We start from the raw sequence: 20,787 nt of genomic DNA, 5'->3' as shown, positions 1-20,787 counted from the left end.
AGTTAAATCTGTAACAGTCTCTCATTAACAGAATGTGCAACATGGGAAGACACTGCCCCTTGTTTGGTCACACTTATGACATCATCATTGTCAGTGTACAATCACTGGTGGCTAGGCCTCATGACTGAAAGTACTGATGACTTAGGTATTGCTGCAGACTAACAGCTAGTCTCTGAAATGAACATATTTTACAGAGAAAAACACTCAAAGTAAAAATAAAACAACAAAATATAATGATAAGGAGCCCTGAGACTTTCTTCATTTGTGAAGCTGTGGAATTGCCACAGTTTTAGACTTGCATGAGCTATCCTAGATATATTTGCTTCAGGTCTGTATGACAAGACTATTATTCCTGTACAAGAAATTGTTACCCTGTGGCATTGGTATTTTAAGTGAATCTTGCAGCCCAGAACAGAACAGCTATTACACCACACATGGAGCAATGATGGGCGTGCTGACGGCATCAAGCATCATGGCTTCTGACAAGGTATGCTGGGTTGCTATCTGCTCGAGATCACACCGAAGATAAATGTCTGTACCACAACAAACATGCCACAACTGCTTCCATTACTGACACCACGTGTTCAGTGACAGACCCAAGAGGGGCAGGAGCACTGGCTCACTGATGGGTGCTTCTGACATTAATGACACCAGATGATCCAACTATTATCCTCACTACTATACCTTGGATCACACAACAGTTACAAATCAGAAGACTCAAGACAAACAGTATTGTCACACTTGTTCCATAGTGTATTGTCTCCTGCGATAAATATCATCAATCTTAATTCATGTTTCTAAATACTACTGCCAGACACAGCACTGATGTTATCTTCTCAATGCCAACCTGCCAATGACCATGCTGTCACTCTTTCTATGATATTATAACTGTTCCATCCAGCAATCTGGGTGCTAAGATGATCACAGCATACAACAGTGTTGCTAAAATTGATTTGCCAAAAGGAAATGGGCCTTTACCTAATAAGATGAAAGCTTCCAAGGGCCATCCACAACTTGTCACTCTGTGATGCTCTACACACCAGCTCAAGGTGACATCAAAGCCCACCCACCAACATGATGAGTTCCAGGGCAGTTGTCTCACAAACATGAGATACTCTATATTGGTAGAAGGTAAATTAAGACATCTCTCAAGTATTTCCCTGGGATACATTTGTTGAAGGTGACAAAAACGTTTCTGAAACAATGTAGCTATATTAACCCCAAAGAACAGAAACACAGATGTCATTAGTGAAACTGTGATTTCACCTATCATTTCATGCTCTGAACAAACAACTCCACCTGAAGCGCCTACAGCCAAAACCTAGATCTGACACTAATGGTCACTGAAAGCATGCTTTTTTTTCCATGTATGTTTATGTAGGTAGCTTCCCTTTGTTTGCTCAAACAACACCAGGGGGGTGTTGCTGCCAGATGACATGTCTACAAGTGCAACCCACAGCATGTACTACAGGTAGAGCTTCCATGTCTCTGATACATCCCATTAGCCCCTCAGTTGTGTGTTATGACTTGTTTGTTTTTCTTTATACAGAAATGAAACAAAACAAACAAAATGCAAAGAAATACAACAAACAAAATGCCACCAGCCATCAGTTTGTATTAGTTAAAAGACAATAGTAAACAAAGTGACAGAACCTACACACTAAACAATGAAAACTCAGTTGCCTTTACTTCCTGATACTTATGTCATGGAAATATAGGTAACATTACCCCTTGAAATGTCAAAAGAAATCAGTTCCACAATTCTCTCAATACTATGAAGCTGCATTTATGAATTGAGAATGCACGAGGCGTTGAGACAGAGACTTGGTTGGTAAGAGGAATCAGAGTGCGTTTTTAAATCACATCAGCAGTATCTCAGCCATATCGTGACTACAGGATCAGAACACATGGGAACATACAAGAACACTGTCACATTTACCACTGCCAGAAGAAGCAGTTGCTGGTGCTGGTGCTGCTGCGGAAAATCAGCTGTCATCACTATCAACCCCTAGCCCCACACCTGTCCTGTTCACACCCGTCCTCTTCACACCTGTCGTGTCCCTGCAGTTGTGTCTGAACAGAAACTCCTAATAGGAGTAGGATAAGATCCTTGGAATGTTCATAATGGGTGCATTGATGCACTGAGGAATGGTAATGAAGTGTTTCGCATATAAATGGAGTGAGTGAGTGAGTGAGTGAGTGAGTGAGTGAGTGAGAGTGAGTGAGTGAGCAAGCAAGCGAGCGAGTTAGTTTTGACGCTGCTTTTAGCAAAATTCCAGCAATATCACCACAGCAAGGGACACCAGAAATGGGCTTCACATTGTACCCATATAAACTGAGAATCAAAACTGGGTCTTTCATGAGGCCTGTGACAACCAAAAGCTGTAATAAATATGGCATCCCACCATGCCCTGCAGAAGTGGAAATATAATTATTATTCCAATTACCATTATCAACAAAAGATGACTATTGTCAAGAACAGACTTCTCATGTTGTTTTAGGATGATATTCGTCTGTGGTCAGCCTATGCTGAGTGGACAGCAATACATCCTACAAGTCTCCAACACTGGAACAATCTCCTACATAATTAACACAATTGTATTTTTCCTCTATTAGTGGTCAAGGGAGACAACAGCAGCTGAAATGTGGAGATTGTGGTTCCACGCTGTCTGAGTACAAGTGTCCCAAGTCACGTGACCACCAACCACTAGTCTGAATAGTGTGCACCGAAAGTCGGTTACACAGTAAGTAATTCCAAGCTGTCTGCATTTAATAGGTCTATTTATTCCTTACTGTGATACTGCTGGGCTAAAACACAGTTACACAGCCACTTGACACATCCGTTACACTTAGTATGAAGGAAAACAAATACTGCTGTTTACAAGCCAACACTGCAACAATCCCCTACAATGTACCGTCTACATCCCATCGAACAAACACTGAACAACCTTCAGATGGGGGCTAACATGATCCCTTACTGTAAATGTTCCTTTCCATACCCACTGTTCTGAAGCATCATCTCGGGTTGAAAGTTACCATATCTTTCAGAATTTGTCGTATCTTTACACTGTTCAAGAATCATGTTCACCATTACAAAGAACCTGCTCTCTGTCAATTACAGTCAGTTAAGTGTGACCCTGATACTAGACCAGTAGACTAATAGACAGTACAATAGACAGCATAAGCTGGAGGAACATCAAATAATCTGTTTTTCATTCCAAAATGGTCATGATCATGATAAAATCAAAAAAAAAATTTTAACATTAGGTTTTACACATAAGCGATAATCATTCTCTGGATGATCTGAAACTGGTGTTGTACATCAAAAAATATTTATCTGGATTCCATAGAATTACTTTTTATATCTTGAAGCATTGACACAAGAGAGCATCAGTACCAACCTTCCAGCCACCCTCCTCTCCTTTCCTACCACACCAGAATAAAAAACAGGCTGATCTCTATGTAATATGGACAGCTCAACATCAGACAACAGCAAATATAACATTCAAATTTCATGTTGACATTCAGATTTTCCATAAAGGACATTTAATTTTTAAAAAAATGCAAAACCAATGACTTGAAATATTAATGCATACTGAACATCAATGAAACACAACTTTGTTTTTTTTTCAAGTTTTAAAATAGAATACAAATATAAACACTTACTTTTATGACGTTTCATATTTTCGAAACTTTCTTTTGCTGTTCAGCATATATAGCTTTTAATGTTAATGGAAGGGATGAACACATGGCAGTCTATTTCTCCTGAACCATATCATTTACTTCTCCCACAAACCCTCAACATCGCTAAAAGGGTGGTACATGTCAGTTGTGCTACAGATATGTAAGGAGCCCTAGCCAATACCAGAAATGAAAATGGTACCCTAGTTGTACTAACATGATAGTCCCTTTGACTCAGAACATGGAAGAGTTTCTTCAGTCTCGGTATCACAACAGTTGTAACAAAGTATGAGAAGCATATATGGGTGTGTAAGGAGTTAGATTTTGTTCATCTACCATTTGTTATTTAGTGCTGCACTCAGCAATATTCTGACTACACAGTAGTTGTCTGGACTAGACAATCCCGTGATCAAACAGCAATATTTATAAAGAGGTAAAATATAAGAAAGAAGATTTTTATGGATATCAACTTCTTTATGAGAGAACACAACGTTTCGGAGTTAATGCTTACTCCTTCATCAGGTGAGGTAAAATAGTACAATGTGTACTTTGTTCCTCAAGACTGAGTGGAATAGCCCCTTGAACACCCTTCCAAATTATTCTCTAGCTCGACAAATGTTTCTCATCTAAAGGCTGTGATAACACTTCTTGTTCTACCCACTGACTTCTGACCTTCTGCCAATCAGTGTGTTGATAACAACTTACAGACATGGGCCATAATGCACCAATCAGAACACTTGACACAACAGGTCAGACACGTCTTCCCAATTTCCTGCCTATCACCCTAATTACCTTACCTTCATAACAAATCTAATCACCGGTTGCTTCAATGATATGAGAAGGTGGAGGCCAATTAGCAGTAATCAAAGGCAGAAAGCAACAACAAAATTTTATCACAATTTATCTGAAAGAGTATCAATGTCCAAAATCATGACATTGTTCAAGTTTTCGAGATTCTTACTGTTTTGAACTTCAGGAAATGCAGACTCATGGGAAACTAAATGGCTTTTGTCAGCATATGCTGCATGTTTATGTTTACATTTGAACAGAAAATAAAAACCATTTGTTCTTCCTCCCCCCCCCCACCCCCATCTATTTCTTCACCTTGTTTCACAGGCCTCTCTCTCTCCAGTCCCAGAAATATAGTGTCAAATTACTTCATGATCTTCTCTGTTCCAGTTTGAGTCACTCTTCTCTCCATCCCAACCACCCACAGCTTGACACTTCATCAACACCAGACAGTGCTCCACTATCTGCCCTGCATGTTTAGAATCTCCTCAACTCTGTACACTCAGAGTATTTCTTCAATAAGAAATGTAAGTTTTGCAGGAAACATGATGTAACACATTAGTTAACACTTACACAGTGGCCCCTGTCAGTACAAGTACATACTGCCACACTAACAGGAAGGGATCAAAAAGGGAGGGACACATATCAGCTTGTACATGGTAATCAAACAGTTTTTTCAAAACAAACTTGAAGGAATATACTAAGGAGACATTGCATCCTATTTCTTAAATCCACTTCCTCTCATCAGAGTACAATTTCTATTTGCAGCTACAAAGATATTTCTCACAATTAATTCATAATGTAGCAACATTTAGAAACATATTTCCTTCCGATCCCATATAAATATATGAGACATGAGAGAGGAGATCGCTTTCATTCACAGCAATTTAAAGGTCAAAACACTTAAGCTCCATTTTTTAGAGTTGTGAACTTGTAAACTTTATATCAGCTTGTTCCTACTGATAACATAACTTGATCATAATAACATATATAATATCTCCCGAAGAGCCAGCCAACCATTTTAAAAACTCAAATTGAAAAAACTTCAAGTCATAAACTGTTCATAATTGAAAATGTCACTTCAGTTGGGGCTGGCATATCAATGAAATCTTTAGCTTTATTTTCAAGTGGAAAAATCACACCCACTACAGGCCATAGTTTGTCATATTCATGCTCAGCTTCTGATCCTTCAGTAAGATAACCCTTGCTTTCATTTGCAGCAAATAAACAAAAGCAATATCTTGAAAAAATATATTTTTATGTTTACTTGGTGAATGTCAGGGGTATCAAACATTTGATAATGGAGTTCATGTATTTCCTGTAGCTACAGAAAACAGTAATTCCTTTTGTGAATCTCATTAGGAGAAAATGCAGACTGATAAGTTGGACAAATACTCAATCTAATTCATCCAACTGTGTGTTTGAAAATGAATAAAAAAAGCCATGACTTTATGATCAAAACAAACAAAAACTTAAAACAAGAATTTATGCAAATTAACAAAATGAATTAAGCTAAACATTTTTTTTCCGCAAAATGATGCCGCAATCAGAACAAAGTCTCCATGGAAACAGTGTTACCAGCCCCTTCCTTCGGCCCCTCTGCCATGTCTCGACATACATCAGGTTTAACAACACAAAAGTATGCCATTTGTTATGAACATAATTTGAACATTTTCTGGATACACAATACCTAAATTTACCTCATCAATCATGCATGTGTTATATATGACATTCAAACAAGCACCACTTCGCACTCTAGGACATCAGGTTGGAACTTACGCATGTACAAACTGACACCAGTGAAAATCATATGTACAAAATTGTTATCATCAATCCACGAGCAAACACCTACAAACTTCCAGTCCAACTTCACCTTAAGTTTGAATCTGAGTCCCCACTGTCACCCACCCACCCATCCACCCAGCTCTTCTCCCTTGACCTGAAAGCCCTGATAAGAAGGTCGGCAACAATATCAGGTCCTACCTTGCAGGTCATGATGTAAGAACCTCACTCCTTACAAGCCACTCGGCATCCTCAACCATTCTTGGAAGGATAAAAAACTCAACTGACAGCCTGACTTTCCTTCTTCAAATTCTGACTCAGGCCTATCACGCTACACATGCCTTAGGAACTCTCACTGGAATACGCCATTACACACCCAGAGGGGGCACAGAGTCTACCACTACTGGCAGAGAGGGGAAACAGGTTCCCAGCCAGCATTGATATCATTTTTACTTCCTTGCTTGAAACTTAAACTGCACTCACAACTTAATAAACTCCCTATGTTTCAAACAGCTTGTAAATTCTATAATCTAAAACACTCTAACTGACATGCAACTACTCAATATTTCCGTACAACCCTTAAATCAAATCGACTGTTCAGAGAATGTAAGCGGTAAATAAATATTGTGAAGCTTCTGAAAGGGGAGTTTTTGTTAGATTCTAACATGACCATAGGAAAGGCACGAGTAACACCTGATGGGGGAACACACTAATCAATTATAGGTGCTACCTTTCTTCTGCCAGCCTCTCAAACTTCAGACAAACAAATAAATAAATCTTCCTCTTTGCCATTCATGGTAGTTCCTCTTTGTGAATTCTTCTGCTTTTTACTGGCATAGGAGAAAGCATCCTAAACTTGCATCACCTGTCACTCGATATGCTATACCTTACATTTATCTTTTAAGATCCAGGGTTAGAATTGGTCTCCAACATTGCATGTTGACGTTGTAATCTCTTAATTGCCTTCTCCAAACTACAGACCTCCATCACATAGGCTGAGTATTGGTGAGTGTGCATTAAACAATAGATTACCTCGTATTAACACCAGAACATATTTTGTTACTGGGTAACATCTGAAATCAGAGTAGTATTTCTAATGCATATCCATGTTACTGTGATCCTCTCTGACCAGATAAATACATTTCCAGTATACTGACTCATGTGTGGGGAGTTACAGAAATGCTGAACGATTGTCCAGGATATAAGAGATCTACCTCCACAACGCTACAAAGTCAGGAACTGCTTTATACTACTCATCACAAGTTAAATAACACCTTTTGCTTTCATATTACTGCTATCATTAGTTAATTCTACTGAGGGGGAGAAACTTTGACATAACGAGCCAAATTATTCAGCCAAAGCATCTGTATTGAGCGAGTGAGCGAGTGAGCGAGTGAGTGAGTGAGTGAGTGAGTGAGTGAGTGAGTGAGTGAGTGACTGATGTTTTACAACACTTTCAGCAATGTTCCAGCAGTGGGGACTCAAACCTGGACTCGAACCTGGATCTTTCGCGTGACAAGCGACCGCCTTAACCTCTTGGCTAACCTGCCTCCCCATAAACAGTAACAATAATGACATCTACTGATATTTGATCATACGATTGTTTTGAAAACTCAGGATTCACCACTATTCAAGCTTCTTTGCAAATATTCAAGCTTGAATCAGATAATCCAGTGATTGATATTGTGTGCATCAATCCATCACATCAGTGAAAGTTTTACTAACAGCCTAGGCATTGAACTGCACGTGTCAGCTGTAAGTTAAAATTATGATCAGTATAGAACACTTTCGACACCAATCAATTTAGTTTACATTTTAATCATCTTGAATCAATTTACCTGTATATCAATAGTCTCTTTCGTTCACTGGTATGTTGTAATTGACATGACTAAGTTCACCTTGCTGTGGGACTGTCATAATTCAATTCAGCTCATTCTGGGACTGTCAGTTTTGCTTGCAGTGGAACTGTAAATTCAGTTAACTGAGGGACTATAAATTCTGCTTGCAAATGGAATATCAATTCAGCTCGTCAATGAACTAGTATGTCAGTTTGTCAATGGACTATCAATGTCAATGGGATACCAAGTGATATCAAGTCTACTTGTCAATGGATCATCACGTCTACTTGTAAATGGATCATCAAGTCTACTTGTCAGTGGATCATCTGGTCTACGTCTCAATGGATCATCAATTCTACTTGTCAATGGATCATCAATTCTACTTGTCAACGGACAATAGATTCTACTTGCCAATGGACTATCAACTCAGCATGCCATTGGACTATCAATTCTACTTGCCAATAGAATATCAATTCTACTTGTCAACGGACAATAGATTCTACTTGCCAATGGACTATCAACTCAGCATGCCATTGGACTATCAATTCTACTTGTCAACGGATCAGCAATTCTACTTGTCAACTGACAATAGATTCTACTTGCCAATGGACTATCAACTCAGCATGCCATTGGACTATCAATTCTACTTGTCAACGGATCAGCAATTCTACTTGTCAACTGACAATAGATTCTACTTGCCAATGGACTATCAACTCAGCATGCCATTGGACTATCAATTCTACTTGCCAATGGATCAGCAATTCTACTTGTCAACGGACAATAGATTCTACTTGCCAATGGACTATCAACTCAGCATGCCATTGGACTATCAATTCTACTTGCCAATGGATCAGCAATTCTACTTGTCAATGGACAATAGATTCTACTTGCCAATGGACTATCAACTCAGGATGCCATTGGACTATCAATTCTACTTGCCAATGGACTATCAATTCTACTTGCCAATGAACTATCAATTCTACTTGCCAATGGACTATCAATTCCACTTGCAAATGAACTATCAATTCTACTTGCCAATGGACTATCAATTCTATTTGCCAATGAACTATCAATTCTACTTGCCAATGAACTATCAATTCTACTTGCCAATGAACTATCAATTCTACTTGCCAATGGACTATCAATTCCACTTGCCAATGAACTATCAATTCGACTTGCCAATGGACTATCAATTCTACTTGCCAATGGACTATCAATTCTACTTGCCAATGGACAATAAATTCAGCTTGGTGTGGGACAGTCAGCTCAGCATGCAATGGGATGTCTACATCACACATAACATATCTAGCAACATCCCAGCTAAACCTGGCAGAAGCTCCACCTCAAGAGAGGCAGATTCCTATGCAGGAATGCATGGAGATAGTTTATAGGAATATTTACCTCCTACCACAGGTGCTTGCCTCAACACATCTGCTAGCTGCTGATATCAGCATATTTGTTTACTTTAACTGTAATGGACTACTTTTTTCATTCTCCCAAACAACATGTCTGCAGAGACATTGTGGCTTCGCTTCCTCTACAGGCCCTCCTTGCCAGCTCTGCAGGCCTTGGCACTAACCCCTATACATAAGTAGTATAGGTTTGGATGTGCAATGCTTCAAGCCTCATCAAATACTGTCTTGCTAGTTGATTCTGGCAAGTAAATGCATTTTAATTTGTTTGCTTTCCTTCAGCAATCCCTAACCAAGCTTCATATTATTGGTCTGGTTATGATAAGATACCTCAATATTGGGTAATTTAGCACAATCAGCTCAGGTACAGATGATTGGCCCATAATGCTAGCTTTTTCATCAAAGCCATGCATTTAGAGTCAACTGTGGCTTTCTTCAAAGAGTTATCACTCAAAAGTGTCTCCTCTGCTTCTAGGAAGAAAACAAACCTTTGACACTCACCCTGTGTCTGTGGCAAGTTTCAGAAGATATCGGCTTGTTTGTGTAAGCTCTGTCATTAATGATTCTTATCAGTAGTTGAATCACATGTTTCTCGATTATTTGTCTTAGATGAACTATCAGCTTCTCCAGAAATGTTGTGATTGAGTTAGGTTTATAATCTCTTTAAACATAATTTGAGTTTTAAACATAATGTGAGATTTATTATGGTGTGATGAGCTTAATTATTTGGAGGTGTGGCCTTGTGAGTTGCCCTGGGATAAGAATGTAATACACTCAGCTCATATTCAACTATACATAGCCAGTGAAATATCACTTTAGAATTCTGCAATTGGAACAAAGATGACCATTGCTTGAGTATAAGTGAAAATATTCAGGCTGATGCTTTGTCACAGTAGTGTTGACGTAGCTCCATACACATGACAGGGAAGATAATCCTTGCAACACCCTGCACTCATGAGGATGATCTTGAGCTGCATTCACAAAAACTCAGACTGTATTTTTCCTTTCCTCTGTCCTCTAAATATCCTTAGTATTCAAAATGTCCTCTCTCCTCTAAATATCCTTTATATGCTCAAAGTCCTCTGAATATCCTTTGTATTGTATTGTCCTGTGTATTCACAGTTTCCTCGGATCTCTCAATATTTTTTATATTCACAGTGTCCTCAGCATTCACAATGTCCTCTGCATTCACAATGTTCTCTCTGTTTTATTGTCTTCTCTATTAAGTGTGTCCTGTATATTCATGACGTCCTCCATAGTAGTATCACCCTCTATATCACACTGTTGTCAACATTCACACATCCTTGTTACTTGAAATGTCCTCAATGGTACTCTCCATATCCTTTCTGTATCCATCCAATCAGAATCACAGTTAAATCCAATTATGTAATTTTCCAAGAAAAATATCCAGAGCCTGAAATAATCACCTACTTCAACTAAGCTAACCTGAAAACAAGGAACTACTTTATGCATTACTCACGTGTCATTTTCAGAGACGTTTGACCCAGATCTCTTTCGGTCCAGTTTTGTCACACTTTTGGTTCTTTTCAAATTTGTCTTGAATCCTTTCTTGGTGAAAAAGTTCTGTAAAAAGAATGAGATTATTGAGTTAAGGTGAAATTATTTAGTTGAGGATACAACTGTTAAAAGACAAGCTGTTTCAGACCGACATCAAATTACATATGTTCTTGTTGGACAGACGAATCCAGCTTGTAATATTGTACATTTACATGACTGTTACCTGTTGCATCGACGTGCAATAACACCATAGTTACAACCATACATTGAAGAGAATCTAGATGACAGATTGAGCAATTTGTTACTCTGGCATCCATCCAAGCAACTTCCAATCACAGCTCGTTTTTCAGTACATCCAGCAATGTTTGAAAATAGTTTTCAATTCATTTGTTTCAGGAAATTGTCTGTTCCCATCTCAACAATACATGTACCAGCAACACTCTTCTAAATGCAAAGAAATCCGTTCTTTGATGACAAATTCAGAAGGAATCCCTTTTTTGATCGAAAAAGCAGAGGAAACTCTCCTTTAATAATAAATGCAGAGGGAATCTTTGGATCATAAATACAGAAGAAATCCCTTCTTTGATCACAAATACAGAATGAATCCCTTCTTTCACACTTGATGAGGGAATTCCTTCTTTGACCAAAATACTTTTTGGATCACAATTTTCAAAGACAATTTCTTCTTTGACCCTTAGTGCAGACGATATTCTCCTCGGAAACCATGCAGACTGAAATTGATAGAATCATAAAGCAGAGGGAATCTTATTACAGACCATAAAGGTTCCTTAGAAATCCCTTCTCACAGCACACATGCCAACAGAGCACAGCTGAAATATGCCATGATTGAGATAGGATGATGTAAGAATGTGATCCCTTTGACACAATGGCAGTGTTTACTGCATACTGAATCTAAATACCAGTATTTCAGATGTCACAGAGTTGGCTGCCTAGTGCCAGGGGCCATCCTGCTGATAGGAACCACAGTAGAAGGCATTCCAGGCAGAACTATCCTGGAAGTCACACTGTGAATGTATGCTTGAAGATAGAATGAATCTACACTCAACGTTATAATGTGACAGTTATGACTTCAAATTACAATAAAAATATCAAAGAAGCTAAAATGGCAGTCTCTCTTTTTGGTCATATTCCCTGGAAGGCATTTGCCATTCTAAACATAAAACATAAAATAAACATTCCAGAGAAGTTGAACAAGACTGAGCATGGCTTAAGGTGGTGAAAGGTTCAAAATTATTATTACAGAAGTATGTTCTATGTATGGTATGTTTATGCATCTACTTGTTGGTAGTATGTATCACCATGAACTCAGCCATATACGAATAGCTCCTAAATGGCAGTTCCTATATATCTATGCCAGTTAAATTCCCCTAAACCTGTCATGGTTAGTTTACATACATTGTTATCTGGGAGGGTACTCAGTCATACTGATATTATGTAAACACACATTTCCCAAAAGACTGGTGCGTAATGAGTTGTGAAAACACATTCAGAAGAGTTTTAAAAGTCTGAGGATAGTCTATATAGCTGAAATGAATTATGAATCAACTGCTGCTTGTGTCACACATCACTATACATCATACAGATCTTCTCTCATGGAACAAGGAGCTTCACTGACATCTGAAGAGTCTATTAAAACTGTTTAATACAAGCAATATTCAAGTGAGTGAGCGAGTTCAGTTTTATGCCGCTTTTAGCAATATTCAAGCAATATCACGGTAGAGGACACCAGATGGGCTTCAAACATTGTACCCATGTGAGGAATTGAAGCCCGGTCTTCAGCAAGATGAGCAAATGCATTAACCACTGAATATAATTAACAAATATTATTCAAGACATATGATAGTGTTCTGTAATTAATCAACCAACCAATCCAATGACAACTGTCATGAGGAATGACCCATCTGTGAACAATGACCATCAACTAAGAGACAAAGACCACCTGATCAACATGGTCACCTCTTATCACCAACATTTTGGGCTTCCTTTATATCAAAGTGCAAGAAATGATTAAGATATTCAGTCCAATGCTTATGAGCATGGATTGTTTATAAAACTCCCAGTCCACACTCCTAAGATTTCTGGAACTGATGAAATATCTGGAAAGGTCCATGGGATCTGATAAAATATTTGCCTTTCACTGTTAAGTATGTCTGACACTAACATCTGAAAAGGTCCATGGGCTCAACATCTGAAAAGGTCCATGGGCTCAACATCCTTCAGTAAAGTTTTCAATTAATCCAAATGCAGAGAGTTTCAAACTGCATGTTGGAGGGGGGATGTTGGCACCCTCTGTGATCCGTGGCCACCCACTCATGTACAAGGACACCCAGAACTTCTCTTGTGTCAGTGACATGCACAGTATCCCTCCCTGGGTCAGGGCACTCCTTCCACGTCTGGGTTCCCAGGAATTGGATAACACCAGGGTCTGTTGTTACAGCATGCACAAGCAGCTGGGGGAGAACCCAGTGCAACAAATCAGAAGACTACAAAACATCCCCAACACAGCAGCTAGAATTGTCAAACAGTCAAAAAAGGCCTGTCACATCACTCCAGAAATCAGGTATCTCCATGTGCTGCCAGTCAAAGAATGGATACACCATGAGACCCTCACGGTCATGTCAGTGTATCAATAATACAGCTCCTGTTTATCAGTGTGATCTAGTGGAAGACTTGTCCCTACAAGAACTCTCTGTTTCAGAGTGGTGAAATGCTACTGAACGTTCCCAACATCAGACTCAGGACATTTGGCAGAAGATCCTTAGCGTATAATGTAGCCATTGAATGGAACGATCTGCCATTGGATCTGAAATCAACTTTTACTCTAACTGGTTTCAAAAAGCATCTTAAAACCTACCTGTTCAACAGAAATGGCTCATAAACATGAGATATCTATGGAAACTGCTAGAGCCTTGAGCACACTTTGGTGTGAAGTTTAGTGCAATATAAGAATCCACATCATTATAAGTATAAACCGGAGTCATCACAGTTTCATACAGAGATTATTATTAGGATTTCTTTTTGGAATTTAACCCATAGTGACAACAATAAACAGTACTACAGGATGTCTTCTAGAATCAACTTCTGCATAATGAGTACACACCTTAACCACTGTGTTGCCCTACAGTTCAAACTATTATTTCACATTTCCCTTCACCAAGTCTTCATTCTAGTAATGTCATGATAACAGTTACCATGAAGAAAGCCTTTGGCACATCAACAGATGTGAAAGTGAAAGTAAACACACTACCACAGCTCGTAGAATATGCTTTAAGTCTTGGAAATCAAAAACAACATATCAGTACTGACCACAAGACGCGAAGACGTTGAAGGGGAGTCCATTACGTCGTTGTCGTCAATGCCGGCAGCTGAGACAAGGGGCACACTCCCCCGCCTCTCGTTTGCCGCCACTTTCTCAAAGGATGAGTCTGTAAATAAACAATAAAACATGCTTATTATCAATCATAAATCATATTAATTCATCATTCTGATCAAACAATCCCGGCAAATACTAAATCTGAAAATAAACACCTCCAACATTTAATTGATTTACAGGAATAAACACTACCTGAAACACAGAACAAACAGAATGGAATAAACAGCATCGTTTATCCAGCTCAAACTGAATTGCCTAACAAGCAGGATCACTCACCAATAATCAACAAAGTGTTTTGTGCCCGTCAATTACAAATTATTTTAGGCTAACTAACTGTTCATATCAAACGACTTAAACATGTGAATATCCGAATATACAAAACACTGAATTCTATAAAATGCAATGTGATTGGTTAACCATGTACACCTTTAGGATTTATGTTTGATACAAAGAAGACCTAATATCAACTTTTAACACAAACAACAGAGCTACATCATCAGCTCTCAACAGGACTTGTTTGTCATTACAGCACTATGTTAAACTATCACTAATAAGGGATTAGAACTGTCTTTGTTCTATCTGACAATTCACTCATCCCAAACTTGGCTCCATGGGAGATATCACTTGGGTGATATTACTGCTTCCCAGGCCATTATGACATCATCAGTTACTATGAAATCACAGTCACCTGTCTGGTACTGATGCTGCTGAACTGTACTCACGATCTAGACCTGGTTTAATACTGTCTACAAAATGCAAAATGTCATTGACTACTATATGGAATCCCTTCCTTGTCTTTAAATATTAAACATATCAACACAATTCCATAAAAGTTGAAATCTCTGAGGACATCATTATCAATAGACACTGGGGAAACCTGACACAATCTTAGTCAAGTCAGACTACCTAACTCAACAAAACAAAATTCTATCATGGCATATGCCTTAAAAACAAACACTCAGGAGTTATTTCCCTTTGTTACCATACATCAACATCATCACAAAATGCGGTTAGTTTTCCCTCAAACCCTAGCATCTCCGTAAGTTCATTCAGTAATTCTTTTAATGTTATTTCTGGACACACAATGACATGAAATATTCACGTAGGTTGTAGCCAAGTTTCCTTGTAATATGACAAGGTACTCGGAGTCAAGTAGCTCCCGGCATATATCAGTGGTTTATAGCCCTCTACATGACAAATACCTTTGTAATATTACCCGCACAACCCAAGCCTGGCTCCTGCCAGTCGCCTGCCAGTATTTCATCAAAGTCAATCCAAATATCCCCCTGTATGTGACCTATGGGAAGCTCCATCACATCAGGGGAGGTGCTATATCATTCCCAGCACCAGGGAATAATGGACCCAGGGGTTGCGATATCACTGATATCAACCCCTCACAATGTCCCTGTCAGCTATGGGAATCTCCATCTCCCTGAACAACGTCTAATAGAACCATTAATTATTTGGGGATGAAATAATTCCTGTCAGTCTTGTTTTGTGACTTTCAACTTAATCTTTATTTATGTGATCTTTGATTTATCACTAAACACAGAAACAGATCATTTGACATGTTACAAGATCTAATCTTCATTCAAGCATTTGTTTTCACACAGACCATCATTCTACACACAATAATTGTATGTTTAATATTTCAATTTTATGATGATAAACTATTTCCAGAAAGTCAGGGTCTTTGAAGCACATGTAAAATGTTCTGTAATTAGTGGTCAAAATAGCCACTAGTATGTTAAACCCTCCACCCCACCCCATGGGATGACAAAGGTACCTGTTTGTATCACAGCTAACCTTCACAAAAACTGCTTTTTATCTACTTCTGACATTTTATAAACTTATGTCATTCCTTGCAGTTCTTGTAAGAACAGTTAATCGATTACAAAACCATATCATAATCACGCACCATTATCTTGCAAACATACACTGACACACATTATAAACCAATTTTGAAATTGTACAATTGTATGCCATATTGCCTTGTTTGTTTCTGCATCTATGGTATGTATAATCCTTCACCATGTTCCTATCACCCCCCAGCCCACACCCTCCAAGGCAACAGTACTACAGCAACCCCTGCTCGACCCCCTCCCCGACCCCAGCATCACCCAAATGACATCCGCCCTCATCACTCTCCCACTAATCAGGGCTTAACATCCATCAGAGCTCAGAGCTATAGTTACTTGGTGCCTGGTCCGCTAGCTGATAAAACTGTTCATTAATCAATGTCAAACTTTTTACAGGTTTCCACATCTGGCATGACAATATATGTTTCTTTATATATACAGCATCATTCTTTCATAAAGAACTGTCTCGGGGTAGAATAGGCCTTCAGGAACCCATGCTTGACATAAAAGGCTACTATGCTTGTCGTAAGGCTCTGCTGACTTGGTTGACACATGTCATCGGTTCCCAATTGCGCAGATCGATGCTCATGTTGTTGGTCACTGGATTGTCTGGCCCAGACTTGATTATTTACAGACCGCTGCCATATAGCTGGGATATTGCTGAGTGCAGTGTAAATCTAAACTCACTCACTCATAAAGAAATGTGAAACCATTTTTTTTTTATTTTAAGATCAGAGACATGTGATACATATCAAACTGTCAATTCATATAATCAAATTAGCAACGGGGCCACTCAACAACATAAAAAAAATGTTTGCCCTAAGAAAAAAACCTGAGGATTTTCATCCCAGAAAGAGACCTCCTTCAGTTTGTTTGAACATGCTTGAGGAACATTATCTTTCATTTAGATTATCACTTACTGCACATTGAAATATAAGGGAAATCATTTATTACTCAACCAATCACTTCACCCTGACATGAAGACTCTACAGCAGAACCTCCTGGTATCCTGGAAACCAAAGCCACGTGCTGATTTCCATAACAGAAACAGCTAGAAGATGTATCTGTCACCATTACTAAACAGCAATGCTTAAACATCTTTAGGATCAGTCAAACTAACCTGCTTCAGGGACATCAAGTAGCCTTTTAGTTCCAAATGACCTATATCTCACCCACCCTTGCTCCTTTCCTCCCCTTCTCCTCCCCTCACCCTCCCCTCCCACCAAATGATGGGGCCATCGCTGACTTCATCATTCTCCTGTGATGCCACAAAAGCTAAATACTGACTGTGCATAGCTGATCGATCACAGTCAATACAGCCAGCGATGAATCCGACTCACATCATTCATCAGACACATTCCCAACTCAAACTAGCTAGTATTTCCTATCAGCTGTAATTCTTCTGGGTAACATTTCCTTAAAAACACTCAATAATGTCACTTGTCATCTAATCAAATATTGTCCAAACTCATTATTAAATAACTGTCAAAAGTTGTGTGTGGTATGTGTTTATTGTTAAATTTTACACCAGACTATTAAGAGAATCCTAGTTTCAAACACTGAAAGCTCATAAGTAATCTTGCTGTTGTTCAACACTGATCTTGTACACATGAGAAAGGAAATGGTTTCAAGAAAAATTTTACTCTTTACTATTTCATTCTAATTTGTTCATTTTCTAACTACTGAAGACCAGACCAGTTTTACTTTACAGATTTTTGTCCACTGAAAACAATCCAAGAAGAAATCAAATTGGTCTGGGACAAAAACATCCTCAATGTCAATGTGAAACATTTTTACCTTCAAAAACTGACAAATGATTCATTTACTCAAATTTTAATTTAATTGATAAAAATCAAACAAAATTCTGAAAGTCTATAAAAAACAATTCCAAATGAAGTTTATCAAACAAAATTTACTACCAATACAAAACAATATTCATTACTTAATTATATCAATTTCCTAAAAAATTGTTTAAATATTTATAACACGTACAGAGATTGTCACAATTACTCCTAAACGATCTGAACCAATATATGATTGACAGTTCTTTGTGCACTATATAAAACTAGCCATACTGTAACTACCCATGTATCATGCTATATTCACCATCAACCTTCAGGCCATATAGTTCCATATCATCTGGGCCACCCATCACACTGTGTATGTATCACATACATACTCACAGAAAATCAATAAGGTGTTTCCTCAATGGCGCTACTCCACAGCCGACATCAGCATGAGTGTACAACTCCCATGCATTCTCTCCTAAGTCAACATACCTGTCCTAATTTACACACCTGTCTTGCTTGACGATCGTAACAGGTCAGATAACGTAAATAGTGATAACCTCGACACCACTTTGCATAAAAAACAAACAAACACACCCCACTTTGACAGGATTCTGAATAAAACACTCAATTTTAAATGAAAACAAAGTTTAAACCACTGGCTTTTCAAATCAGTTACAACAATATGTAAATGTATTTAACAATGTTTAGCCGGTGTCATCTGTTACATACAGACAGGTGCTCTCACATCAAGAAATCTTTCACCACAGGCGACTGGACATCTCATGAGAAAAATCTATTAAATATTAAGACCTTATCATCAAAGAAATAAGTTGCAATACAGTAGGAACTAAAGGCTACACAGATTGTGAGACAATTTATTCTGTACAAAATAGTTTACAGATTTACAGATTTAGAACAATTTGGTGGATATGTTTTTAAATGAAGACCAGTGGATAGAAAAAATGCTTACATTTTTGTTAAGTAAATAAATATACATTGTAATGAAAACAATGAAGCACTTGAATGAACTGACCGACTGATTGATGGACTGAAGCACTGAGGAATGAATATATGGGTGGATTCCTGGACAAATAGGTTTGTGATGAAATCACTGGTGAAGTGGTTGAGATGAAGAACAAGATTAATAAATAAGTAAGGTGGAAGGACGAATTAGAGAACTAATTATAACGTTTGGAGGAAGTTTAAGTCACAGAAGATGACACAGCCTGACCATTTCCAGATAAAGATCCTGTGAAGTAGGGTGTATCTGTGGTTCTGAAGCACGTACAATGATATACTCTGAAGCTTCTGAAGGTCAGCATAACACATGGAGGAAACACTAGCAAACCTTGACATGCAAGTATATTCTCACCTGCGCTAATCTCTCCCACTTCCTCGTTAACTTCAGGTGTGAGAAGTTTTTTCTCTGTTCCTTCCCGCTTGGGTTGGGTACGAGAACACAAACAAGGGCAAATGTATTCCATTTTATCCAAGAAACTTTAGATTTCACTGATGAGGGCAAATGTATTCATCCTGAAATGTATTTCACATGACTTTCAGTTGTCCACAGCTGATATCAACCCATGATTGAGACCACACACTGATGATCAGCTGTCGCAGGTAAACTTTTCCTGTAATTCACAACGTCCGTTAATCCACTCCTTTCAATTCAAGTTATGCGCAACAGTCCACGCTGTCATCAGAAGTGTGATCAATCACGCTTGGCATAACAGGTAAATATAGGTATGTATGTCAGCTGATATTACTGGCGGATATATCAATAAGCTGTCACTGCCGACCCCAACACAACCCTTACGGGACACTTAAAGCAACTTCACATTTATTATGAATACAGAAAATAAATCTTAACCGACTGTTCAACTTTTTTTCAACTTGTAACCAAGTTGCCACGAATCAATCACACGACTTTTCCTTCCAGATTGCACCATGACACTGAAGAGGAATCAGGAAGGAGACCTCATCACTTGGATGTTTACCTACATGATATATATAGACCTTTCATGACGGAATATCTTCAGCTGACAGTCACGTATGTATGTGTGACAGTCATGGATATATTCAGCCCCAGGATCAGGAGCTGACCGCAGACATCACCTCCGTTAGTAGTCCTCCATATATCTGTATATCCTTCACTCGAATCCATGTCACTCCCCACATGTTCAAAAAATGTAAATATGTCCACTTACATACAACAATGCTGACAACTTGACAAAATGTTTCAGGGATTGTTTTCTAAGCCTTCACACTTTTCAAAATTATTCTCCCCATGTTCCAATCAACCCACAATAAGAAACAACCGACAGTAACGGAGCATATAAATGAACATCAATCTTGATTTCCCACAAACTTGTGTTTAATGCCACTGAGGTTATGGTTCTTATCAAGGCAGATATTGTGACAATACTTAGCCAGCACTGTTACAATCAGAATCAACTGCTGCTTGCACAGTTTCTGTTTCATGCACAACCAGTCTTCTGCATCCTGGTCAGCATCACCCACTATGTAATGTAGCTTCATCCAATGACTGTGATGCATTGTGTCGTGACAGAATCTCTGTTACATCTCAAATCCTACAGGGTGGCGCCCATCTCTTGTAATCTCACACTGTAAACATTTGCTGTTTAAACACTTTCACTCTGCTTAAATCATCATAACCATCACTCAAAACACCTTATCACATCTCCCTATCACCTGTCACAGGTA

The 20,787-nt window shown here is 38.5% G+C and overlaps 1 protein-coding gene across 7 annotated transcripts in view; it reads right to left on the bottom strand.

The window, feature by feature from the left end:
- Positions 1–20,787, bottom strand: part of LOC137273155 (ras GTPase-activating protein nGAP-like) — a 226,051-nt gene that overhangs the window by 73,172 nt on the left and 132,092 nt on the right. For 5 of the 7 annotated variants that reach the window (XM_067805634.1, XM_067805633.1, XM_067805637.1 and 2 more), the window contains 2 exons: positions 14,348–14,466; positions 10,983–11,086 (listed from right to left, as the gene is read on the bottom strand). In XM_067805634.1, coding sequence (XP_067661735.1) covers positions 10,983–11,086; positions 14,348–14,466 — 223 coding nt within the window. Of the gene's footprint in view, positions 1–10,982; positions 11,087–14,347; positions 14,467–19,435; positions 20,783–20,787 lie in introns of those variants that run through there. The other 2 variants (XM_067805636.1, XM_067805638.1) reach the window with 2 other exon arrangements.

This window comes from Haliotis asinina, chromosome 2 (assembly GCF_037392515.1).
Source record: "Haliotis asinina isolate JCU_RB_2024 chromosome 2, JCU_Hal_asi_v2, whole genome shotgun sequence".
Lineage (NCBI taxonomy): Eukaryota > Metazoa > Mollusca > Gastropoda > Lepetellida > Haliotidae > Haliotis > Haliotis asinina.
Note: the sequence above shows the minus strand (reverse complement) of the source record. Positions and strands in the feature narration are given on the sequence as shown.